At 39.1% G+C, this 27,649-nt stretch overlaps 1 protein-coding gene across 3 annotated transcripts in view; it reads left to right on the top strand.

Annotated features, from left to right (window-relative positions):
- Nucleotides 1–27,649, top strand: part of ldlrad4b (low density lipoprotein receptor class A domain containing 4b) — a 46,787-nt gene that overhangs the window by 10,436 nt on the left and 8,702 nt on the right. For 2 of the 3 annotated variants that reach the window (XM_084384963.1, XM_084384964.1), the window contains exons 2-3: nucleotides 6,036–6,553; nucleotides 10,100–10,240. In XM_084384963.1, coding sequence (XP_084241089.1) covers nucleotides 6,514–6,553; nucleotides 10,100–10,240 — 181 coding nt within the window. In that variant the 5' untranslated portion in view covers nucleotides 6,036–6,513. Of the gene's footprint in view, nucleotides 1–6,035; nucleotides 6,554–10,099; nucleotides 10,241–21,572; nucleotides 22,252–27,649 lie in introns of those variants that run through there. The other variant, XM_084384965.1, reaches the window with a different exon arrangement.

The following is a 27,649-nucleotide window of genomic DNA, read 5'->3' as shown; positions in this document are numbered from 1 at the left end:
GATTTCATTCCCTGGTTTGAACACTCTGTTTGAAGGGGCGTGTCTGCTGTGAGACTTCAGTGTAAACGCCCTCTGCTGTGATTGGCTGACATGCTTGCATATGAAATATCTGGCATTACATGTGGAACTATCTGGAAAACTTTTACTATTACAGCTATTATACGTTTTTACTATTACAGCTATCTGGATTAACGAATCATGAGAAGTTTTTTAAGTATTTAGATCTATTACCATCACATAAAAGGTTGCAGTGATGAGCACTGAGCAGATGACAGTCTGTTGATCGCGTGAAAGATCTTATCATTGCAACGCAGTTTCTGCACTATCACTAATGATTTCACCAATGCAAACATGAGGCATATAAATACAGTAAGAGCTTCGTTGTGCAGTGTAACAGCATCATTGATTTCATAACGAGTTTTGGCAAGTGTCCAGATAAACTCGCGCTGTGTGATTGATAGCTTGGGCGATTGGAAAGGGATTGTTCTTTGATCGCTTTCTGTATATTAATCACAGTTTAAGTAAGATTATTTTCATCCTACTAAGAGAAACGAACGATGTGAAGAGTGATCGCTACTTCCATATTAAATCACTACTTACCGCTTGCTGGAATATAGTTGAAATTGCCCCCTTCGTCAGTATGAAACGCTGAGAGAAGTCTGCTTGATATTATTCCAGGTTAGAAAAACAGTCCGTGGTGAAATGGACAGAGCAAACTAACAACTTCGAATTAAACTTTTGCGGTATCCGATTATAGATAAACATCAACCACGTCTGTTGACATTTCGCCATCAATACGCCTGTGTTCCTGTGGGCGGAGGTTACGGTTCTAGTGACATCATTAAAGCAGGATGTAGAGGGGTGTAGTCCAATCCAGCCGTTTTTTGTAGTCAACTTCTGTTAAATAAAATATCTCGCTTGGCATTGAACTTTGAGCTTTATAATTTTACAGATATTATTTATACTCTAACAACAACATTACACACTAACTAAAGTTTGAAACATGGGATCACATAGAACGGGACCTTTAATGCTGGTTAAAGTCTCTTCAAATCCTGATAGCAATAAGTTAAGTGGTCTAAATGTATTTATGTATGTATACCGTCTTTGGAAGGCGTAGGATCATACAATGTTTGTCCAATCATTGAATTTGGTCTGAATGTAATGATACGATCCTACCTGCCTGTAAACATAAAATTGCATACCTCCATGCACCCTGCTCGCGCAGACATGACGTCATCAGCGCGTTTCATGCTATGCAGAGTTATTAGACAGACGTCAGTCACCGAGCATCGCAACCGAAACAGCAGCCACCTTTTACAGTTCCTCCTGATCCAAAACAAAGAGCTCATGCTGCGTTCACGCCATAACTACTGTAATTTGTAGGAGATGGAAACCCCTGACGTTATAATCGGAGCGGTTTGTGACTCAAATTTATGCATTTCAATGGCAACACTATCCACGCCGAAATTAATCTGCAGCAGTCAGGTGGTACGGGGTCAGTGCTATTTAAGTTGTTTTTTGTCCATTATTATTGTAATGTTATGTTACATGAGGTAGTTTAAGGCTGTCTCTTGCGATGCTTTTGTTTGTTACGCATGTGTTTTGAAGGAGGCGTGGCTTTGGAAGCGCTCTGAATGGAGGGTGGGATCTTATGCTTTCAAAACTAGCTCGCTATATTGCTAGCCTAAGCCTACCCTACCTTTAACCTAGATATGCGCCATTATTAGGCGCATATCCAAGTGTCTGTGCGGAGTGTGGAAGCTAAATTATAACATGCTTACTTACTACATGACATGGAGGCGCCGGCGTGTTTTTTTTCTTCCTGATAACAGCAGATACGAGTTAAAAACCACCGTCGTTTTTGGTCATGCAGATAATACATCATTCGAAACTGTAAAGGGTCTACTTTTATTTGTGTAAACTCACAAGAACAACAAAACGTTGTGCTTTTGTAAAATACTACAGGCCTATATTTTGTCTATCTATTAAATATAGCCTCATTATGGTTTAGTATTTTTAAATGAATAGCCTAGCCTATAAATTTGCGATTTGTCGACTAATGGTTTAAATGAGTCAGGGGCAGCCCTACTAAATAGTGAAATGTGTTGTTATGTTTAAGACCTGTGAAATCTTTTAATTCTCTCACAAGGGGTGGTGATTTTGCAACCTAAAATGGGTTGTTGACAAAAGAAAGGTTGAGGACCCCTGCTCTAGTTCTTTCTGATGTGCTTTGTTCTGTCTCCTGTCAGCCACATTGAGTCTCAGTTGGGCAGCACTAAAACTGAAACATGACTTGTTCACACACACACACACACACACACACACATACGCACCTATAAACTGACTAACCCAGACAGCTGAGTCATCATTTGTTAACCTGCAGATCCTGGTTGTCAGGTCAACTTAGGACCCGTGCAGGAAAAGGGTTAATCTGTCTGATTAGCGCCAGACATTAATAAGGCTGTCTTTCACTTTGTCTGAACCATCTGTTGTAATGGACTTTTTATGGACTCTACATGTAAGAGAATAAATTATTTCCTTGTCCATGTACACTGAAAAAAATAAAATAATAATTCACTCAAAAATTGGTAGTACATTTCAAAGACACGGCAAGTCACACATTGAATTAAACATGACATTTTGAAGTAGAATATTGGAAATAATATTTTGTGGTGAAATAATCTATTTACTTACTAATCTGAAAAATTATTTTACAGTGTAATGAATGGGATAATTTACAGTGAACTGGTCATTATTGCAAAGCAAACCCCATTAGGATAAAAAAAAACCTTTCTCGCCTGGGTCTTGGGGTTTATTTAGCTACAGACTGACAGGCAAGGTAGCAGCTATTAGTCATTTTTACTAATGGTTAATGATATGGGCTGTTATGATGTTGAGTCTGGCTGGATGAATCAGTTTAGCGAATACTTGTTCCTAAGAGCTTCATCATGATTTAACCAGGCACAGAGAGTGAGAAAGAGACAGACCCCCTACTGAGATCGCATTACACAGTCCGACAGATACAGCGAATATTTTAGCAGCCATTTATTGCAGTCATTTAGTGGTTTCAGCATGGCTGTTGTTCAGCCTATCCATCAAACTATGTGTATTAGAAGAGAGAGTCGACACATGTGGAGAGTTCGGTGTCCTAATGCGATTCTGTGTCTATTTGACTTTATTTTAGATTATTTATTTATTTTTATGCACTGATATAAAAATTCTGGGCGAAAGTACCAAGATAGTAAGTCTATTCAACATATATACGTATGTTGATCCAAACCAAAATTGAACCATTTTATTGACCAAAAAACTACTACTTTTCTTTCAACATCGAATATAAATGTATATGTTACAGATCCAAGAAAGGAGCACAAAACATTGACACTTCAACATTCTTCTGAACTTGAAATGTAAAGAATGTCTTCACCAAAGGAAGCGCTTGAAGTTCCAGGCATATTTTGTTATCACATGAGCTCTTTTCTGGGTCAACAGCTTATGTAAAATATTGTCTGTAAGGGAAAACATTGTGTTTTTTTTGCAGTAACCGATCACACGTTTCCTTAAAGTCAATCACATGCTTACAAAGTTACTCTGAGATCTCATCAACACCAATGAACTCTTACATTCTTACATTTAGATTACCTTTGCCATAATCTAACAAAAGCTACTCTTTAAAAACACTAATTATTCAATAACACTGTTAAATATAATCTTTAGCCAATCTCCATTTTTATAATGTAGCCTACATTATAATATTGAGATTTCTGAATTTACTTGTAGCGTTTAAATGACAGATTTTTAGTGTTTTAGTTGATTTAGACAATATAGTATTGAATTTTGAAATCCTCATAACATGAAAATAGTAATTGCTTTAGACCGAATTATATAATTTAAGGAATAGAATAGAATTAATAGAATAGAATTTTGACATTAGTTTGATTTTCTATTTATTTATATTGATATATTTGAATATATAATCTATATATATATTTAAAAAAAATAGTTTTTCACATCCCTGGTCTGAACAACGCATTAGATACTTGGTTTATAGAGCAGAACCACTAAGGAAAGGAGGAAGAAGGAGATAACAATGAAGACAAGTGAATCTAAACATCTGCCAGATGTTCGTCTGTGTTATCTGCGATGGCTGTATACTGTCCTGAAACGACCTCAGATGACTGTGTGTGTGTGTCTCAGTCTTTGTTTGACTTGGACAGCGTTCTCTTGTTTCACGTGTGTGTAATATTATTTATTGTGTGATGGATCCGTGCTCTTGCTGTGCGGCTTGCGGCAGGGGTCAGACGAGGTGAGGGCTTGCCGTGTTTCTAAGTAACACAGTCGATGTGTAGTCTGCAGTCTGGGCTCAGCACGGCGTCCACTGGGATGTCGGAGAGCTTTAAAGGTTGTCTGAGGACACGTTCTGACTGGTCTTTGAGTCTTCTCCAAATGAAAATGGAGTTATTGTTTGGTTTTTTGAGAAGTTAAATCAATGATATTAAGCCACAGAAACATTAGCTGTGGCTTGTGATAACTATGTCCAGTAAAATGTTCTGTCGTGTTATGTAACCGTCATTAACGGCTGACGCTCCTGCTGGGGATTGAAGACTCTAATGTGCATCTCTTCACAGGAACTTGATGTTTTGTTGCTGGTAAAAATCTGCAGTAAGATCATAAAATGTTGATGTGTTGACCCCCTGCTGTTTCTATATTTTTATTTAATGAAACACTCATGTTGCGTCTGTGCTGTGTCTATATTTTTTGTCTATCTCAAACCTTTTCTTTGAGGTCAGTAACATATTGATAAATATAGTTTCTTTAAAGAAATTAGTACTTTTATCCAGCTAGGATAAAAAGCAACAGTAAAGTAATTTATAATGTTACTATCTTAACAACAAATTGTATCGCGGTTTCCACATGAATGTTAAGCAGCACAACCGTTATGAGATTTATAATAATAATAAATGTTTCTTGAGTATCAAATCAACATATTAGAATGATTTCTCAAGGATCATGTGACACTGAAGACCGGAGTAATGATGCTGAAAATTGTAAACTATGATATGATATTCCACCATATTACTGTTATTTTATTTTTTTACTGTATTTTGATCAAATAAATGCAGGCTTTGTAAGCATAAGATACTTTTTAAAGCAACACTAAGGAACATTTTTTACCTTAAAATAATGTTTCCAAAATCGTATCAGTGGTTCATCAAGTCGTAACAAGGTGAAAGGCACTTCTGGATTCGCTTTGCAGCCCTATATCCGCTATAACCGCACTATGCAAGTTTGCCAAACCGGGTCACGTTTCTGTAGTTCGAATGAGACAGGAAAACTACAAATTTGACTTGCTTTACGTCAAGCGTTACAATAGTCATTTATTTAGTTTTTCTTCGTTTCTGATGTCGCAATACATCATACTTTCATGAAATCATGCAACATACTCTACCTTGTCTGTGGACATCGTTCGTTCCAAAGCCGGTGCTAGATAAACAGCGAGCGTGTGTGCGACAGTAGGCTGCGGGCGGCGCAATTATTTTCGACTGCGGTAATGGACAATTCCGCTTCCAACCTGTAGGGCGACCGAAGAGGAAAAGTTCCTTAGTGTTGCTTTCAGACCCCAAACTTTTGTACGGTAGTGCATGTTAAATTAAATATCCTTATATGTGCAAATTAATGTTGAATTTATATACTCAAACCACTAATACATTTGCCCTTATTGTCTCTATGATAACAGTACAATCTTAGTTTAGTTGATGACATGGTTTGCAGCAAACATGATCTGAATAAGATCATTCTTAATATAATTTAATTAAATTGAATTGAATTGTTCTCCAATTGAATTGAATCCAATTAACCCAATGAATCTGATTGATCAATCCTGTCAATCCTTAAACATTCCACACAGTACTTACTAAAGTAGTAAGTCTTAGAGGAAACTGTGGTAACCTTTTGTTTGCCTTTTGCAAGTGAATTTTTTTGTTCTATGCAATTCAGTCACTCAACTGATTTCCTCTCTCTGTCTCTCTCAGTGAGCTTGCAGTCTGAAGGATGAGGTGGGGCGCATTGATTAGCATGCTGCTATGCTGAGAAGAGTTTATCCTTCCAGGACGAGCGGCAGCGACTACACGTTCCCTTCCTGAATCAGCTATCAGACACCTGCTCTGAATCAAGTACCTGTCTGGATCTTACCCTCACACACACTCACACACAGCTATGGCTGGCTGGCTCTGGCTGGGAGGGTAATCGGTGCGCTGGTTGCCCTGGCAACCCCACCCTGATTACTGCTGAATTGAGCCCTAGTCCATCACTGAAGACTTTTTAGCCCCCCTCCACCTTTTCTTCTGAGTGTTTTTGCTCTTTCGTGGAGGTAGAGGGCAGGAGCCATGGACTTGTGAGGTGAGAATGGCAGCAAGGCGGCTGTTCGGCCCCCAGGAGCCCTCAGGCAATCGGAGCCAATAACGTGGGTTCCCACACACACACACGCACGGGCCGAGCGGCAGGAGCAGTATGCAGGAGGCTGACCTACCGGCCACCAATGCTTTCACAGGTGAGCACCGGGTCATTATAACCTCAGTGTTGGAATCACACGGGATGTGCTGTTTGCCGTGAACGTGAGTTTAATGATTCATGCCGGCTGTAAAGATTACGTTCATGAGGAGGGTTGTGTTGTGCTTTACAAAGCCATGATGTTTTTTTGTGTGCTAATATTCAAAGCTGCTCTCTCACTCCCCCTCCCTTTCCCAGACTCCTCTGCTCCATTTCTCTGACAGGCTGCATTTCTCTCCCCTGCCTGGAATGGAATGCGGAGAAGGAGAGAGAAAGCGTGAGATGGGTGGAGGGCGGTGGAGGTCGGGCTGTGTACTAAACCAAAGTTTGACAGTCTAGTGCACTGCAGACAGAGAGCAGAACCTCTCATCTCCTCTCCTGGTCTTTTTTTTTTTTTTTCTCATCTCCTTTCTGATTTCCTTTTTTCATCTACTTCTCATCTTCTCTTCTCGTCATCTCGTCTTGTCTCTTCTGGTTTGGCCTCTGGTCATCTCTTTTCTTCTTGTGTTGTCTCATTTCTGCTCTTCTTTTCTTGTTTTGTCTTGTCTCGTCTGTTCTTTTATCATCTCATCTCTTCTCTTCTAATCTCTTCTGGTTTAATCTCTTCTAGTCTCTGCATCACTTGTTTCTTCTCGTCTCTTCTCTTCTTGTTTCGTCTTGTTCTCATTCTTTTCTTGTTTTGTCTCAGTTTTGTCTTGTCTCATCTCATCTTGTCGTCTTTTCTCATCTCATCTCTTCTTTTCTCGTCTGATTTCTTTTTTCATCTCGTCTAGTCTGCAGTTCTCGTTTCATCCCGTCTCTTCTCTTGTTTCGTCTGGTTCTCATTCTTTTCTTGTTTTGTCTCTTATTTTCTTGTTTTGTCTCTTTTCATCTGATCTCTTCTCTCCTCCTCTTCTTTTCTCATCTCTTCTTAAATCTTGAATTGTCTGGTCTCTTTTTTTTATTTAGTCATCTTTTCTCTCCTTTTTCCCCATGTACTTCTCATCTTTTTCTCTTATTGTCTCGTCTTCTCTCCTCTTCTGGCTTTGTCTGGTCTCTCCATTTTTTTATTCAAATCTCTTCTCCTCTACTCTCGTCCTCCTATCTTCTGTCCTCATCTGTTCTCTCCTCGTGTCATTTCATCTCATGTTGTTTTTCTTGTCTTCTTTCTTCTCACCACGTCATGTCTCATATGGTCTCTTCTTCTTCTCATCTCATCTAGTGTCTTCCGTTTTCATCATGCTCAGTATCTTTTCTCCTCTTATCTGCCATCTTCTCCTTTCCAAATATTCTCCTGTCCTCATCTCCTTTTCCTCTTCTCTCCTCATTTTATCTTGTGTAGTCTCTTCTTCTTGTCTTGTCTGGTCACTTTTTTACCCGTTTTCGTCTAATCTCCTCTTTTTGTCTCGTCTCTTCTTCTCTCCTATTGTTTTGTCTGGTCTTGTTTCATTTAGGCTCCTCTCTTCTCATCCTGTCTGTGCTCTCCTTTTCCTCTTCTTGTCTCTTATACTTCTCATCCACTTCTCTCCTTTTGTCATCTAGTTTTTTCTCGTCTTGCCTTCTCTTCTATGTTTGTCAGGTCTATCCTATTCTCTCTCGATTGTTACTGTTTTGTGCTGCAGGTGAATATTGTGATTGCATAATTGACTCATGCTCTGTTAAGGTTTAAGGGAGGCAGAGAACTGCTGATTTGTTTGTGTAAAGATCTTCATAACATTTCTAAAACCTCTTTTGGCTGCACCACACCCTGTGAGAGATTGCATGGCTTTGGTATTGTCTAGCACCTCCTCCTCAGACAGAGAATTTGTTTGGAGCGCTGGTGTCATCACTGTCTGGTTTGCTTTGCATTTCTGGTTTTGTGTAAATGCTTTATAGTGGAGAGTCAGTCTTCCATACAGTCGAATATCCACCGATATCAGGTCAATGTTGAAGCAGGAAGACTTATTTTAAGATCATTTATAAGAGCCAGTGACCTACATATAGAGGATCATCGCCGCCTGAGATCCACAAATCACTGCAAAGTTTTTAGCCCAGTGAAACTTTCCCACAAACTCCGGCAGCTGAGGATTTTCAGATCCTCACAGGATTTGCTAGTGTTTTTAGTTGTTAAGTTGAGAAGTTTTTCCGAATATAGACTTTTCATAGGATGATATCCAAGAGTAAGATCACTTAGTTTGGATAGTTTAGGTTTTGAGAAACAGTAGGTGTGAGGGGAAAAGGCAACATTTTGAGAGCTGCTTCAAAGGCATCTCTTTGATATAAATTTTAGCTTCTTAAGGCCCGTTCACACCGAGAACGACTGCCCACACTAATGGATGATAACATTCTGTTTATTTTAAATGCTCAAGCTTTTTGAAGTCAGGATGGTTCTGATTGGATGTCAATGTTTTCATTCATTGAGCTGGGGAAAAAATCATTCTGAAATTGATTCCAGCGATATCATTCCGCTATGTCGTTATCATAAATGTGGTATGGACTTTCTTTTTCTCATGGAATGATTATTAAAACTTTGATAGTTTGATAGCTAAAACTTTTACACTCATTGTTATTGCCCTTGGTGTGAACAGCCCTTTGTACAGAGTTTAGCGCTCTCATTTATTGACTAGTTTGAAACTTTATAGAACTTAGTCGAATTAAATGTCATATTTTATTTCACACAAACAGAAATAAGGCTGTGGGGAATTCTGTACAGTCGGATATGCTGTATCATCGTGTAAACGAGTGTCAGTCGTTCGTCCGGCAAAACAAAAAATTGTCAATCTACTGAAACGCATTATGAAATCGTGAAGGGGAAATGGTCAGGAAGGGGACCCAGTTTTAAACCACAAACAAAATTGCAGCTGAACTTAACAACTAGCAATCGATCATCTAGCATTTTTTGCCATGTTGAAACATCAGCTTTGACATTTAGTTACATGGGTAAAATGAAGGTTCATTGAGCAGTTCTGTAGACGACACAAGTTTTTCAAAAGTTTGGGGTCTGTGAGATATTATTTCATAAGAATACAGAAAACAGTAATATTGTGCAATATTATTACCATTACTGTTAATAGCTGTTTTCTCTTTACTATATTTTAAATGTAATTTATTCTTGTGATGGCAAACCTGAATTTTCAACAGCCATAAATTTAGTCTTCTGATACATGATCCTTCTGAAATCAGTCTAATATGCTGATTTGGTGAAACATTTCTTATTATTAATGTTGAAATTATTATTTTTTTTTTTTTTTCAGGATCGATTTGTTGATAACAATGTTAAAGTCACTTTTGATTAATTTAATAAATCTTTGCTGAATAAAAGTATTAATTTATTTTTTATTTTACTGACCCTAAATTATTGAACAATAGTGTATTGTATTTTGGGAGCTACATTTAAAATACATTTGGCTCAAAAATCATTTTCTAGGGATAAGTTTCCTTTCGCAAGGGCCAGAGCAAAGGTTGTAAATTTGACAAGCCCTGATGCAGCAGGTGTGAAAACAGAGCCTGACTCTAATTGTTATTGATTAACCTATTTAAAGACGAGTCACTGCAGTTTTTTGTGTTTGGATTTTTTTTCCGTCCATAGAGTGCAGATTCCACTGTGCTAACGGCAGATGTCTGAACCTGGACTCGCAGGTCTGTGATCAGTTAAACCACTGTGGAGACAACAGTGATGAGGAGAACTGCGCCATCTCCACCCAGCATCCTGCATCTGCCATCTTCAGCTGTGAGTCCATCTCTCTAACACTCTTGCTCCTGCTCCTGACTGTGTTCTGCTTCTGATGAGGTCAGCAGGATGTTTTCATACTTCTCATCTGAATTCCTGAGGCGTTAGTATCCAAGCCACCTGCAGGGAGTGAGTGTGAGACGAGTGTTAAATGGTGTGTGCATGTTGAAATGTGGGGAGTGTGTGTGTGTGTGTGTGTGTGTGGCCTGGTAAACCATACGTTATGGGGGCAAAATGTCCAAAATCCTTGTCCTTGCGGGGACATTTTTTGGTCCCCATGAGGAAAACAACTTATAAATCATACTAAGTGATGTTTTCTGTGATGGGCAGATTCAGGAGTATGGTTAGTGTAAGGGGATAGACAAACGCAGTTTGTACAGTATAAAAATCGTTGTGTCTATGGAAAGTCCCCATAAAACATGAAAACACAAAGTGTGTGTGTTAGTGTGTGTGTGTGTGTATGCGCGCATGCATGTGCGTGCCCATAACTTGTTTTTGTGATGATATTCGACATTTTCCTCTATATGTATTTTTTGCCAATGACATTGCTTTGCCTTATTTTTACATTGAAAATGCCATTCATCCATACATCGACTTGAACTCCCATATTATGACCATATTTTTAATTTCTGAATTAAATTGTTTTAATATTTTTGGGAGGGGCATAAAGTAAAAAAAAAAGTCAGGGTGATACAATTGCCCTGATTAAAGATTGACATATTTTATTATGAATTTTTAGGAAAAATTGTTATTTTGAGGCAATGTTATAAGACAATGTTAGTTTAGGTTCTGTTGTTTAAAAAACACTTTTACATTAAATGATGTGAATTATAGGTTACTACATTTTGCTTGATGGTTATTAAGAAAAAATTTTAATCGGATAAAAGGTTTTCAAAATCATAAGAAAACAACATAAATGCAAAGAGTGGATTTCCTAAACCTTTGCATTTGTGTTTTAAACTAAATTTTTAAAGATTTTTTCCTTTTGTTTTCTTTTGGACTCTCTAACATTTCATTGACCTATATATTTGCTCTGTAATTAAGCAAAATTGTGAAATTGTCAAAATCCTGGTGAATATTCGCTATTTCGTCCAGCCCCTTGTGTGAGACTGTGGCAGCCAGTCAGCTTTGATCTACCGTAGCTCTTTTGTGTCTCCAAGTTTGAGGAAACCAGAGCAGACAAAAAAAAAAAAAAAAAAAATCCAGAAAGAAGCACGTAGCTCCGTCTGAGTTTATCTTTCCGGGCTGTTGAAATCAGTCATCTGTTCTTGCCGTGTCATGCTCCCCTGTGTTCGCTCTGCTCTGAGGGGTGTCTTCAGTCAGAGCTGTTAGAGCAGTAATGCTCATTTCTCCAGCAGACAAACAGCCGCCATATACTGCGAGAGGGAGAGAGGAATGATGCTGATCGACGTTAGTGAAGACGATATATGCTGAGAGCGAGACAGAATCTGAGGAAATGTTTAGAGTCTAATCGAGTTTGCCATCTCTCTGTCTACAGCAGGGCCAGACAGATTGATCATGAATATAGTCTAGACACTCTGCACAAAATATTTTTTTTCTCTCTCTCTCTCTCTCTCGCTCTCTCTCTCTCTCTCTCTACGCATTGAAAGGTTGTGGTCAGGACCGTCAGACAGCCTCTGCAGAAAAGGGATGGAGTGTTTATCAGAGAGTATGATGAAAAGCTTTGCAGGGTTTAAGGGTGTGTGGCAATGATCTTCTTTGTCAGTGGTTTATCAGGGGATTAATTATCCAAGAATTGATCAAGAAGGTCCACTAAGGTTAGTCATTTTTGTGGCAGAAAGTTTCATGACTACTTTTCACAGTCTTTCCTACTGTTTAAACAGCCTGCTGCCATGCCTTTAAGTGACACCCCTTTTAAAAAACAATCTTAATTTATTTCAGTAGATATTAAAGAGGTATGTTGTGCAGGCCACAGATCGGGCATTTTATGAATGATGCTGATTAAACATGACGGACTTCTACACCTTAACACAGAAGAAACCACACTGAGGATCGTCTTACCTTACATACACTCTTGGTTTTACTGCGATGAGCACAGTTACCACAAAGCCGATAACATTTGCCTTTTTCCCGGCATCAAATCCCAGCACACAACTTGGCTGGCAGAACTTTACTGTAAAACCAACAACAAACTTTCTCAGACATAAAACTACAAACGTTTATTCACTCTGCATAAAAGCTCGGGGTACTCTCTGTCCTCTTTGAAGGCGGCACGGTAGCGGCACCCTTGAAGAGTATGCAAATCAGCCTCTTCAACAGTTTGCATGTTTGTTAATAGCTCTCCTCTCCAGAGTGTGTGTGTGTGTGTGTGTGTGTGTGCGCGAGAAGAGTTTCTCAAGAGCTGCAGACAAGCTGGTTGAAGTTGTCAGGCACTGGACATTCATAGACACTGTCCCGCTCGCACTGGACCAACACGTCCCACTTTGATGTCTGTCAGGGGACGAGTGTCTATAGAGATAGAGATCTCTCGTACTCACTTTCACCTCACGTTTCTCCTCTGCGGTTTTAAAACAGGTTGATGAGGGTCAGAGGTCGCCAAGGTCACGTTTCGGGCCTTGTCTGATGTGAAGAGCTCAACAATCAGTTTGTTTGAGTTTAGGATTTCCATCACTAATCTCCATCATCTCTCATGCTAATCTGGGCCGACCGCAGCGGGCTGCATTTTCATGCTAAGGGGCTCATTACCAAACCGACGTCATGTCTTCTGTATGCAATCTGTGTCGCTTGGAGGGAGGGCAAGTCCCAGATGAAGCGTTTGAACTTCTTGAAGAGAGGGAGAGAGCGAGAGGGAAGTGCCGGATGATGGAATTGTTTGGCTTACAGGAATGTCCGACTGTAAAGGAGACTTGAATGAAGTTCGGAGGGTCTTAATCAGGGTTTTAATGACAGATGATAATGACAGTGTGAATGAGACACTTGTTTGGTATTAGATGCCTTGAAACCAGTTTGAAGAGCGCTCCGCTTTGTTTGAGCTCACTTTGATTTGCGTTATTTGACTTTTCGCAATATTCGGGATAAGGAAAAGCAATTTATCTCTGAAGATGTTTCTCAGATTTGCACTTTAACGAAGCTACAGGCCAAGCACCTGTGCGCTAAATTCTTTGCGCACTCAATAGCGACTGTTGTGTTTTTTTTGTTTTTGGTTGTAAATAGTTCTTTTTTTTTTTCACCCCCCTAAAGCTTTCCAATGAATTGAATACTGTCAGTCCGATTCCTGCATTCTCTCCTTCCTCTTTTCTTTCCTCCGCTCACTTGCTCATGCTTTTCCCCAGCTCCTTTGATCCACATCCCACACACGTCGCTGCATTAGCCGGGCTGTTTTTCAGGGCGAGGGCCGTGCGGTTCTGTATTCGTTGGCTGTCAACACCATCAGTACTGATGGGTTTCAGACAGTGTCACCTCACGCAGGCTCACAGTGGATTCTGGGATTGTTTATCGTGGCTGAGCTGGAGGTCTATCGGGCACTATTCTTCTGTGTTCACTCATTTACTCAGTGCATTCATTCAGTCATTTTGTGCCGCGAACCTCCCAGTATGATGGAATCCCTCTGTCTCTCTCGGTGGCCTTCGTCCCTCGCTCGTTTCTTCATCTGTTACTTAAGTACGTTTGGCCCTGTGTGCGAGTGTGTTGAGAGAGTAATGATGCAGCTGGGGCCATTAAAGATGGGAAACTGACAGCTCTCCTCCCTCGCTTTCTTTCGCTCCCCTCTTAGAGCGATAGACGGGGATTAAAAAAAACAAGAAGAGAAAAAGAGGCAGAGCAATAAATGGGGTTGCTCTGGAATTCAATCAGGTTTGGCTCAAAGACCAAAGCAAAAACAATGAGGGACGCAAGAAAACGAGGGGGGCAGAAAAAGAAAGAAGCTTTTTACTAGGTGAATTGTTTGCACTTAATGTCTGAATTAGAATTAAGACCTGTATAGATTCAATTACTGTTTACAAACAAATACTGGATGGAAAGACTTCCATCTTCAGTTTTATATTAGCACTTATTTCAAATTTTGAGTTTGAAACGACCAAAAAGTTTCATATATCGGGTTGAAGTACCCATTTCCGAAAATTGGAGGGGATTTGGGCTCCTGTAGATCCATTATTATTGGTGGATCAGATTTTACACAAATTATGATACTTTGGAGGTCTTGATCATCACAATCTCCTCTGCTTTAATAAAGAGCAAATTGATTCACAAAGCTGACCCCATCTTACTGACCCCAAATTTTTCATTGTGTGTGTGTGTGTGTGTCTACAGGTTTAGGTATACTTGTGAGGGCCAAATGTCCTCACTTATGTAGTTATGTAGAACATTTTACATGTCCAAAACATGTTTATATTCAAGGCTACGTCTACATGACTCAGGATACATTTGAAAACGGTGTTTTCGTTTCAGATGTTCTCCGTCCACACTAGCGTTTTCCAAACGTTTCTCATCCACACTGAAACGTCGGAAAATGCTAAATTCATCATACTGCGCATGCGCAAACCCTCACAAAAGCTCACTGAGATGAATAATAAATAATGAAGTTATCGCACAATTGTTCTGGCAGGATCATTTTATTTAGCAAAATATCTCATCATGTGTCCAGGTCGCACTCAGTCACCATTATATGTTTGGTCTAAACCCCAACTGCTCTCATGTTTTGCAGCAGGACATTGCAAGTGCATTTTCTGTCGTCTTTGCAGGACTGTGATATGAAGAGTGTGCAAAGTAAAATATTTTAGCAACTGTGTGAAAGCGAATAGCACATAACAGGCAGAGTACCGGTATAAACACGAATATCTATTGGTAAAATATGTGTCACATGACTAAATGTGTCATCGTTTTATAAATACCTCTGTTTTGACAATCCACACTACAATGCGAAAAACGGCATTTTGAAATGTATCCACTTGGGAAAGCATTTTCAAAAATGCCAACAGAAATGCCGTCTCTGTGTGGACTGAAGGCCAAAAGCGAAAGAAAAATATGCGTTTTCAAATTAAAACTTATTTGTGTGGATAAGTTCTAAATCTAGTCTAGTGTTTCTGTGATGGTTAGGTTTAGAGGTAGGGGTTGGGTTTAGCAATAGAAATTATTATTAACCTAATATAAAATCAATGGAATTCTATGCAGTCTCCTCACTAATATAGTGAAACAAATATGTTTGTGTGTGTGTGCATCTGATGCCATTGTATAGCCTACTATAAGTGTTTTTCTTCTTAAGTCAAAGGCTTGTACAGTAGGAATTTTTCAATGCCTTTGTAGCAGTTTGCTGCTGAACCTGAAATAGCTCCAGTCAAAAAATTATATGGAAACACTCTGGTATGGTTTTTTTTTTTTTTTTTTTTTTTTTTTTTTTTATCATGCACCCAAAATGTTTTCCCATTTATAAACCATTTTAAATGAGTTGGAATGCAAATGAGAATTCTTTCTCATTCTTTCTGCATTCCCTCTTCCAACCCGTTGTGTTTTTGTTCCCCTGAGGTGTTCATTTCTCACAAATATCTTCTCTTCTCTCTCCCCTCAGTGAATAAAGACTTTCATACTGAGACATCCTATTAGCTCATTTCCAGTTTACCCATAATGCCTCATAATGTGTTTTTATGTCATATCAGTCATGGCTGTATGGATGAAATTCAGACCCTAAATTCATTCACTCTCTGATTGCAGGATGTCAGGTTGCATTGTTGCTTGAAGATGCATGAATGGAATAAATGAATTCTTAATGTGTGTGTGTATGAGGGAGAGAGAATGAAACATGAGAAGAATGTTTCCTGCTGAGATGCTGTTTAGTTTCTGCTCCTTTTTTTTTTTTGGATGGCTCTTTGTTTATTATAAACATCATGCCAGAAAAGTGAGTTGCAATCTTGTTTTCTGTCTTTTTCCCATTCATGTGTGTATGTGTATGTATGAATTACAGTTTTACTCTCATCATTTAACTACCTTGTGTACATGCGTACTTCACAGTTTCATATGAGCAATGGAGTAATGGATGCTGATACTCAGCTTTGCCATCACAGGAATAAACTGCATTTTAAAATATATTCAAAGGGAAATCGGATGTTTTACATTGTAACAGTATTTCACAATATTACTGTTTTACTGTATTTGCGATCAAATAAATGCAGCCTTGGTGAACATCATACTTTAATTAGAAAAGCTTTAATTTAGTATTTTATGAGAGAAGCAGTGAATGTGCATGTTATAGTTTCTGTTTTTCTGGGTCAGAGCTTTGAAGTTTTGGGTCAGCTGAGCTTGAGTCAGATGTGCCACTTTCTCTCTCTGGTGACCTACGTGCAGGAGGTGTGTCTGCTGTCTCAGCCTTGTTTCTAGTTTTTGGGGATCTGTGGGTGGTGATTGGTTGGAGCTTGAACATGTGACTCAGGGGAGTGGAGTGAAAATATGAGGGCCCTGATGTAAACATCACTTCCTTTAAATGGGAAGGTTTTAAACTCTTTTGGGATTGGAAAAGATGTGGAGGCGATAGTTTCGGTTTTGAGTTAGAAACTACACACTCTGTGCCTTGAAAGATTTAAAATGAAGACTTGGGACGATCTTAATCATTGTTTACTTTTACTCTACTCTGTGTATGTTCTTATGAGGCAAAATGCTTATGATTACTATTATTTTTAAATTAACTATTTAATAAAGGTAAATTTGAGCTTGACCCCATTAAGTGGTGGATTAGAGGCTATAAAATTTGTGTTTCGAAGATGAACAAAAGTCTTATGGGTTTGGAACGACATGAGTAATTGATGACAGAATTTTCATCTTTCAACTAACCCTATAATCTCTGGATCACTTTTTTATGGTTCTTCCTTTAAAACATCAAACTAAATAATTGAATTAATATAATGCAGAGAAGTAAAATCAGTTCATCACAAATCATTGTGTTAAATTGGGAACTGCTGAGTGTTAAAATCACTAAAAATCACTTTATTAATAAAACTAAAGATGCCCTGCTCTTAGGCCCAGATCTGTTTCAGTTTAGAAGCTCTGAGTTTTAAAACGTATTAGTGGAATAGTTTCCTCAAAAATGCAAATTGTCGTCATTTATTAGGGATGCATATTTAATTGAAATAAAACCAAAATCGCAAAGGGTGAGATTTAAGTACATACAGTGCTATGCATAAGTTTAGACACCCATACTAAAGTTGACTAAAAAAGAGGAATAATAAATCATCTTTTGGAAACTGACCTTAATGCCTTCATTTAAAAAATTAGGAAAAATCCAATCTTTAAGGACACCAATTTTCTTTGTGAATGAATAATGTATCGTAAATAAATAAATGTTCTTCCTTAAAATACAGGGTGCATAAGTTTGGACACCCCTATGTTAAATTCCCATAGAGGCAGGCAGATTTTTATTTTTAAAGGCCAGTTACTTCATGGATCCAGGATACTATGCATCCTGATAAAGTTCCCTTGGCCTTTGGAATTAAAATAGCCCCACATCATCACATAGCCTTCACCATATCTAGAGATTGGCATGGTTTTATTTCAGTTAGCCTAATAGCTAGTTTGATTAGCATTGAGAGATGATCTTATGGAAAATACCCCATGCCAATCTCTAGGTATGGTGAAGGCTATGTGATGATGTGGGGCTATTTTAATTCCAAAGGCCAAGGGAACTTTATCAGGATGCATAGTATCCTAAAAATAATAATAATAATAATAATAATTAAAAATAAAAATCTGCCTGCCTCTATGGGAATTTAACATAGGGGTGTCCAAACTTATGCACCCTGTATTTTAAGGAAGAACATTTATTTATTTACGATACATTATTCATTCACAAAGAAAATTGGTGTCCTTAAAGGTTGGATTTTTCCTAATTTTTTAAATTAAGGCATTAAGTTCAATTTCCAAAAGATGATTTTTTATTCCTCTTTTTAGTCAACTTTAGCATGGGTGTCTAAACTTATGCATAGCACTGTAAATATGTGCGCTGTGTGTTTTAGAGGGAAGTGCAGCACTGTGTTCTTTTACACGCAAGAAGCTCATCCGCTGTTTTCAGTGGCTTAGTTCTCATTATTAAATGCTGCTCCACACAAATGCATTTTGGAATGTAACGTGTCAACCATCTTCTCAAACTTGTAATGAGAAGCGCTTATAAACTGGCTGCTGTAAACAAAAGAGAACTTAGCAAAAAAAGAAACATCCTTTCACTTTCTAACAAATGTGTCAGCTGTGTTTATAATAATATTAGCATGTCCCAAATCTTTTTATGTTCAATTTGGGAAATGTAAGCCGTTATTCATTGAAAATCTTGCTCACCATTCACTTTTATTGCATAGAAATGAGCAGCTAAGACAGTCTTCTATAAATATGTCCTTTCCTGCTCCACGGACGCAAAAAGAAAGTCACGGGTTTAGAAAGACATGATGATGACACAGTTTTCATTTTTGGTATGAGAACTATCCCTTTAAATATTTTAAGCTACATCAGCAACCTGCATTTCTCTTGTGAAAACGCAGGCCTTCATCACATTTATAGTGGTGTTTGTATGTGGTGGGTTTTTGTATTTTAATTACTTGTAAAATTCCCCAACAGTGGCACATCAAACCCCAGGTTAGTTTCTCCTGTTTGTAAACACACGGAGATGTCAACCGGACATATGGAGTGCTGTTATTATTTAATGAGGTTTTTATAGTATTTTGCAACGACTGGGAGTCGGAACTGACAGCCTGCTGGCTAGTGGCCCACTTCGAGAAACGCACGGTTATTTGTCACTGAGATCTTCCACTTTGATGACTGTTTGCGTTCGCTGTGTCTGCATTACCGAGAAGATGATGTGTCATAAAGGGGGTCCGAGAGCACGCAGGTGTTGTCCGCGAGGCCGTATGGCAGCGTCCAGGGAAGGAAGCACTGCCATGTGGCTCGTTAGCAAAATGCTAATTATGTTGTCAGCATCATTAAGAGTCACAACAGCAGCCATTTTGGGAGTTGCAGTGCCTGCTGTTCTTCCTGTTGTGCCCCTGTGAGTGTGCGCCAATGCAGGAGGCTGGCATTAAACCTAGACATTACCTCACTCCTGGGCAGACGACCCATTACGATGCTCAGCAGGCTGCAGGAGAGAGGTGAAAAAAAACTCAATACCTGATGATTATACACACACACACACACACACACACACACACACACTGCAGTGCATCACATCTGCAGGCGGCCCATCTTGGCTTTGCAGATAGCAATCCCCAGTCATAAACTCACTCGCACAAGCAGACAATTTCCCCTTCCTCCTGTCTCACACACCACGTCCTGCAGGGATTTGTGCGAATATCACAGAACGCAGGTTGCAGATGGAAGTGCCTCAGAGATGGCTGCCATTTTTATTCTTGCAGTTATATTACAGGTTGTAACTGGAATGTTTTCACATGTCTGCATCTCGCTGTTTCTCAGGACTTTCCCTCTGTTGACAGAAGGGGTTGCACAATTTTATAACTGCCACATAGACATGGGATAGTTTGTGGAAGAAGAAATAAAGAAACCTGTCATCAAGTGAGGCTCACCGTGTAATTTAGTTCTCGCAGTAATCTGTAAAACAGCACTGGCATTTTGAGGATCCAGTCATCAGTTATTTGTTGAGCATCTTGTTTGATCTTGTAATGTTTCCTTTTGTTATGAGGTAAACTATCTGGATTTGTGTACCTGTTGAGGTTTTTCCAAGCTAGTCATCAGTCCTGGCTCAGAGTGTTTGTGTCTCTATTATTAGCATTTCAAGTATCTATTAACATTAACAAATGAAACACTTTTTTTTTTTTTTTCAGGCTGATGAATTATTTTTTTAAATAACAAACAAATATTTGTGGGGGAAAAGTTAAAATAATATTTAATAGTTAATACATAGTTCATTTTAACCAAAGCTAAATTTAAGAAGCTACTGTCAAGCCCAAATGAAAATGTTTTAAGTCAAATGAAAATTGTGTGTTTAGCTGTGAATAAACAGTATCTGTGAATAAACAGTATCTTTTTTTAATGGATGTGCAATGTAAGCATCATAGTGTGTAGTAAATACATGAAAGGTATACTATGTAATTTGTTGGCGCTCTAGCGTTTAATAAACAAATGTGCATGTGTCTTGCAGAAGAGCATTGAGGCCGGAGCAGAGCTGCTTTCTTCTGTTTATGTATAGGAGTCACACAGTACTGGGATACTCTGCAGCGGTTGTCGTCCCACCTGGTCTAAAATAGCCTGTATAGAAACACTTATTATAGGCTTTCTTAGTGATTCAGGATAAGACAAAAACACGGTTTGGAAGATGGATTCAATTTCATAATATACAAAATTACACAATTTGTAGTGTACACAATTAAAACATTTTGTAAATGTACATAAAGTTACGTAGTATACCTTTAAAATAAAACATTAATATTATCCAGGCTCACTCAATTTTAGACAAAGCGTCTGCTTAATGATTAAATACAATATGTAACGGGGTCCCTGATCTCTCTCTCTATCCACCAAGGGAGTCTTTTACCTGAAAATGTTGAATACCCCTGCTATATAGAGACATTTTAAAATGGATAAGGTGAGACACTAGATGGCACTGTTTATCAGACAGCAACAAAACCCTTTTTTTATTATTAATTTCATCTCATAATAATTTTGATCAGTTTTTCAGTTATGCATTTAATTGAAATTTCTTTATTTGGATTGTTTAATGATTGTATAGTCTGGTAGTTTACGTGGTGGCAGGTCTCTCATACCTCAAATCCAGCTCCGGTAGCATTAGCATGCTGAGAGAATCCACCTCATTGCCCCAGAGACTTCCTCCTCAGACAGCCATTCAAATTCAGACTTGACCCCTAAACCCCCCACTCTGTCTGTCCCCCATGTCTGCTTTAACGGGGGGGGGGGGAATGTGTCTGTCTGCATACGTGTGTCAGGATCGACTCGACTTCCAGACTAGACCTCAGACAGATAAATGTCATTTTATTCCCCTGAGGACCCCTGAGGGCTGAGCTGCTGACTAGGGGTGAGCTTTTACAATTAAAAATTACATTTCGACAAACATTTATTTTTAGTTTTCTTTTTTTAAACTGAAATGCTTTTTCTATTTATCTGCCTGGGTGTTATATCTATATCCTGATATTTATATATTTTATATACTGATATAATGAAGTGCATTAAATCTAAGTTTAGTTTTCAGTTGTCCTATTAAATATTTTAATATTTTAAATATATATATATATATATATATATATATATATATATACACACACACATACATATACATGTTACAAACATATCTCTCTCTCTCTCTCTCTCTCTCTCTCTCTCTCTCTCCCTTTTTTTTTTTTTTTTTACATTTCTCCGAACTACAGACTATATAGCATGTCTTCCTTTTAGCCCAGTGTGGATTCGGGTGTATTACCTTGCCCCACAATAAAAGCCCATATAGCTGCCAGGTTATTTATAGACAGACTGCCGGGCCTGTAGTTGGACGGAGGGGGGCTGTAGTTCTGGACACATGTGCTCTGTGTCGCCAGACAGCGGGGTCACCCCAAGGTCAGCCCCCTACAATGCTTGCCTTGACTGCTTGTGTCTGGCATTAATGGGGAGGTGTAACACTAGACACCCGAGCACTGCGCTCGACCACGTCCCACCCCCCATCCCCAGCCGGTCACCGATAGACCAGCGATAGACCTACTGTGTGCGAGTAGAGTGTGGGGGTGTGCAGGAGGGGGTGGAGAGGAGCTCCGTCGGCTTGATCTCACAAACACTCTGATTTTTGTGTTCAACCGGAGGGGTCATAGAAAGAGAGAGAGCGGACGAGTTCAGTTTAGTAAGTCAGAGCGAAGTGAAGCGGTTACCCGAGAGCATGTAGTGAAAAAAAACAGCATGTCAAGGCTGTTGCCGAGGGCTTTCAGTCTCAGCACGAGCTGTTGGACGCGCACACACCGGCTGGCTCGTGCACCGGTTGAAGTCTCCCGCGTACTCCATGCGAAACCTCACCGCACCGGATGGCTCCAACGTCACATGCGGATCCCAACTCCAGGGAATGGAGATTTGTGAGTGTTTTACTTGTTTTCTTTGTTGCTAATAATGTCAGACTTCTTTGCGTTTTATCGTCTGTACGTGTGTGACTCAAGCTAGAGCGTGCAGTTTAACTTTGAGTGTGTTTTATGTAATTTCGCCTGCAGTCTTGTCTGGCTGTCAGCTCTTATCAGCTGCTTCACGCACGTTACGTTTCCGAGAATGTCTGATCTCGGCTCTCCACCGTCTCTGCAATCTGTCTCTGAATGCGTCTGCTACGTAAACCCAGCAGACAGTGTTTTAACTCGAGTCTGGGGCAAATGTCTCCTGCCTTCCGGACTTTATAAACAAAGAGCCCGCGAGTAGACTGTCTAGGGGTTGCGACAACTTGCGAGCAAACATTTGTGGATAGATGGAGACATTTGTTTATACTGAGAGCTTATTTATGACATATTTCTTGGTAACTGAATAGTTAAGTTCCATTTTTCGGGTGTTGCCAATCTCATTTCATGTGAACTATGAAAGTAGAAAGTATTAGGAATACAAATTGTCATCTTTAACTCATTGTAAGAGAAATATTTAACATTATTTGGTGGTTACACTGTTACTTTAAGCTTTGTTAAAATTCTTGAAATGTGATAATGTTAACCACAGACTTTGTCCAGCAATTGAAGTCATTGTTACTTGTGTAAAATCATATTAAATTAATAGACACAACTTTTCAAAAGTTTGGGCTAATTTTTATTTTATTTTATTTTTTAAGAAAGCAATATTCAGAAAGGATGATTTTAATTGATCAATAGTAAGGCATTTATAATGTTACATAAGATTTATTTTTTAAATAAGTGCAGTTCTTTTGTATTCATTAAAGAATCCTGAAAAAAGAAATGTTTCTTGACTACCAATTCTGTGTATCAAACTAGGATCATGTGACACTGAAGACTGGAGTAATGATGCTGAAATTTCAACCATGCCATCACAGGAATAACTTGCATTTTAGAATATATTAAAATAAAAACATTTTTATTTTACATTTTTATAATATTTCACAATATTACGGTTTTTACTGTATTTTTAATCAAATAAATCCAGCCTTGGTAAGAGACTTTCAAAAACATGTTTAAAAAAATCTCGCTAACCCCAAACTTTTGAACCTTAGTCATGTTTACTAGTACATATTATACTTGTTTACCAGTGAAACCTCCCTAAACTGGATGTTCTTGGCTACAAAAGCATGTTTGGATCTAGAATTTGATATTAAATTAAGATTTGGTTGTTGCATTATGTAGCCTAATATAATTAGTTTTTCTCTCCGACTGTCTGTCTGAAGCATTGCTGTCTGTCTAGATCTGTTCTCTGTTTTGTGTTCAGATGTTTGCTTTGTGCAGTTTGCTGCTCTGGCTGGCCTGCCAGTAACGGTTCTGTGAAACACAGACTCTTTCTCTGTTCTTGGAGTGAAAAGTTCATATTCAGTCTGGATCATAAATTATGAATTTAGTCCTGGGGAATTCCCACACAGTAGGTAGAAAAGGCCTTTCAGTAGTTTTTCCTGCCTCTCACAGAGACTATTCACATATGGTAAAGAATGCGTTTCTGCTAAATATGAACATACGGTTTTGAATTATCCTTTGAAACTTACAGCATTTTGAATACTTCACAGACATCTAAAAGCACCTTAAAACATCCCGAAACGTGCAGCTCTGAAGGAAAAGTAATGTATTGAACAAAATGGCCCTCAGAAATTGAGCCAAACAGATTGTCTATTGGAAAAGCAGGCTCTCTTGCAGTCATGGCTTCACAGTGAGCTCAGCACACTGAAAGCCGGGCCGGGTTAAGCAGCCCCGAGGTGCCACTATGAATTATTGATAAAGGCCAGAGTGCTTTTGGCATTACCCAGGATGATCCGGATGCCCACGCACAATGCCCTGGTTTAACAAGAGGGGCCTCTGCTTCAGTTCAACTCAAATTTTAGCCGATAATCGGTTCCATTGTAATATAATTAGATCTTTAATGTTGTGTCTGCCTATATCGATAAAATTAGTGTGTGTGTGTGTGTGTGTGTGTGTGTGTGGGGGGGGGGGGGGGGGGGGGGGGGGATTAGTATTATGTATTATTTAATAAGTAATCAGTGTTATTTAATTGAGGACAATTGTTTTAGATTGTCCATTGCTTTAGTTATCATCTAGCACTTACTTAAAGGGATAGTGCTAGATTGCAGCGAAGATTTAATTCTTAAAGCTCGGTTTCACAGATAGGGCTTAGATTAAGCCAGAATTAGGCCTTTGTTCAATTAGGGAATTTAAGTAGGCTATATTTTATAAACTTGCCTTAGACAAAACATTACTGGTGTGTATCTTGAAAGTGAAACCAAATAATGGTGCTGAAATATTTTAAGATATGTCAGTGCAAGTTGCTTTCAGTTAAGACAGCTCAAAATATGCGTTTTAGTCTGGGACTTAAGCCTTGTCTGTGAAACTGGGGTTAAGTGCACTATTTCTTGAATATAAAGAATTTTGCTTTGCTAAAACAGGTCTCACAATTTCTCATCTACTATTCATCTAAAAGTTAATGGTTGTCAATATTTCATAGTGAACGTTACAATTTTGTGATGGTTAAATTACATTTATTCCTGAGATTGCCACTACTCCAGTCTTCAGTGTCACATGTCCCTTCAGAAATCATTCTAATATGCTGATTTGGTGCTGAAGAAACATGACTTATCAATGTTGAAAACCGTTGTGAAGCTTAAGACTTTTGTTGCAAACGTGATGTTTCTTTTTTTCAGGAGTCTTTTATGAATAGAACGTTCAAAAGAACCTCATTACAGTAGTGCGTACAGTAAAATCGATTATTTTGTCCGCACACGTCTTTGTAACAGATCTTGCTCCAAGCAAGACCCAAACCTGTAACCTACTGCATGTTCTGCTTGAAGCTTTTAAAAGCAGCTGTGCAGCTGGTGCAGGATCCAGCCTCAGGGAGTGACTCATTAGCCACGACAGCCCGAGTAAACCGCAAAACGATCTGTTCTTCGTTAGAAATCCATACTTTGTTCTTCTTAGCGTTAAACAGGGACCACCCATGAAGGACGAAGGTTTAATAAGGCGAAGGGTGGGGCTAACAACAACAACACGGCTTTGAGGAATAAAGAACTGACTTTCTTCCTTCCTTCATCCCTCTCTCCATCTCTCCTTTTCTCTTTCTCTTTCTCCTCTCGCTGAACCCGCTCTTTGGAAATGTCACCGGTGAACTCTGTCCCGCCTGAACTCTAATGTTCTCAGATGCAGTAGTGTGATTCTCACAACTGAAGCTATTCCTGCAAGTTCATCTGGCGGTCATGAAGGAATGTTTTAGAAAGCAAGGCGCTTTTTTTTCCCCCCCTTCCAACAGATCTTTCAGAAACCCCCTTTATAGCTAAGTATGCCCTAAGGCAGACTGTTCCGCTTTTTGCACCTTTTTAAACGAAAGAAAGACAAAAAAAAAAACGTGTCTGGCAAGGTTTTTATAATCCTGGTCATGGTTGTTAAAGTTTATGGGCTGATGTTTAGACCGCAACATGCGTGTTTAGTTTGCCACACCTTTAGCTGTCATCGCTTTTGGTCACATCCACCCTTAACCGTGGAGTCCAAAATAAGTCCCGGTTATATTTGGATCAGGCAAACTGTGATTATAATGGCTGAATCTGTAATTATACATTGTGACAAGAACAGGCTCAAAATGTTTCCAAAGCCGAAATATGTGCATTTCACCGAGAAGTCATCCCTCCCCCTTTCGACGTCTGCGCTCTTTTAAATAATCTTGTTATTGACGGTGAAAGCTCCCGTGTTGCATCGCTGCGGAGACCAGGCTGCGTTGGCGAACGTGGCTGTGGCACCTGGTTCAGATTGTCTGTGCTGTTTGTTTGATGGCTCCTCTGCATGGCTGGGCTGGATGCCCACTCTCCTGGTGCCCAGCAGGGTGCCAGTCTGCCAGCTTGTTTTGTGTTGTTCGCTCGCTGTCCCTGCATGCCTCTGGCCTTTCATTTCAGCACACAGACAACCTGTGTGATCGCTCCTTTACAAAACGCCCTCAGACAGGTTTGTCAGACCTTTTTGGAAATTTTCCACTATAGAGCACCAAAAGGTGTATACATCCATAAAACAAAACATGGCGCATATGAAATGCCACATTATATCAGAGCCCAGACGTAGAGTCCTCCATATGAAAGATGCATGGATCTCTGTCAAGTAGTAAACAGTCATAACGCTCATTGCCGTCTCGCTGCTGATGCTCTCAATTGCCTGTCAAAACACTTGGATGTTATGTAGGAGTGTCCTGACCGCGATAGACACGCTGACAAACAAGATCACTCTACTTGTCAATTTAATCCATCTCTTCAAACGTCCTCTGCAGTGGAGATGTTGCCTTAGGTTTTGGTTTGTCTTGTGAAAAAGATGTATTTCCTGTTGTAAAATAAGCTGTCTAGCCCACAGGTAGTCAGTTCTGGCTCTGTTACAATAGGTCTCAATGATTGAATAAACATTCAACTGGCTGATTTGTTATATGCACTACCATTTAAAAAAATCGTACCGACCCCAAACTTTTGAATGTTTTTATTTTTTAAAAGAAGCCTCTTATGCTCATCAAGGCTGCATTTATTTGATCAAAAATACAGTCGATATTGTGAAATTTGCAGTAAATATGTTATGCTGTATGTATGTAGCACAGTAAAACCTTGGACAAGTTGAACATTTTAAAGCAGCACTGTTTAGTTTGTTGTTGAGTGGTGACACACTTATATAGTTGTGTCCTGTACACAGCGGGCAGGGTTTGACCTCAGGTAAGCACACCTGTTCCTGTTATCCGGCACTAGCTTGGCATGATGCAGCGTCTGGTGCGCAGTGCCCATCTCCCAGACCGTCTGGAGGATCCGTGTGTGTGTGGGGCACTTGGTGTTATGTGTGACGGTGTTAATTATTTAGGATTAGTGTGTGTTTGTAGCATGAAGCATCTAGACCGATCTGGCTACACCAGAAGGTCATTGACACACAAACACACACACACACACACACACCTCTGAATGTTAGATTAGTAGGGGGTTCAGGTTAACATGAGTATTGTCACAAACACACACACATCTGCTGCAAACCTAGAGTATTACATGACATTTGTGCATTTCACTACTGTGAACAATAAATGCAAGCTCTTCAAGTTGGGAATTGCGTTTTCTCTTTAATACACCACTGCTATTAAATTTGCTTGTCAATTGTTGTTGGACAAATAAAGCACCTGACCCTTCCCTGGTTCTCTTTACACAGTGAGTTGAGTGAGCAATCATTTTTGCATACAAGTAAAAGTATAAATAAGCCAATAATTAGAATCAATGGATATGTTTGACCAATAAATAGGCTATACGTTTCTACTTATTCAGTTTATGTTCTTTACTTTCAGGTCTAC

This window comes from Rutilus rutilus (genome assembly GCF_951802725.1).
Source record: "Rutilus rutilus genome assembly, chromosome: 17".
Taxonomy (NCBI): domain Eukaryota; kingdom Metazoa; phylum Chordata; class Actinopteri; order Cypriniformes; family Leuciscidae; genus Rutilus; species Rutilus rutilus.
This window is presented reverse-complemented; position numbering and strand designations above follow the sequence as displayed.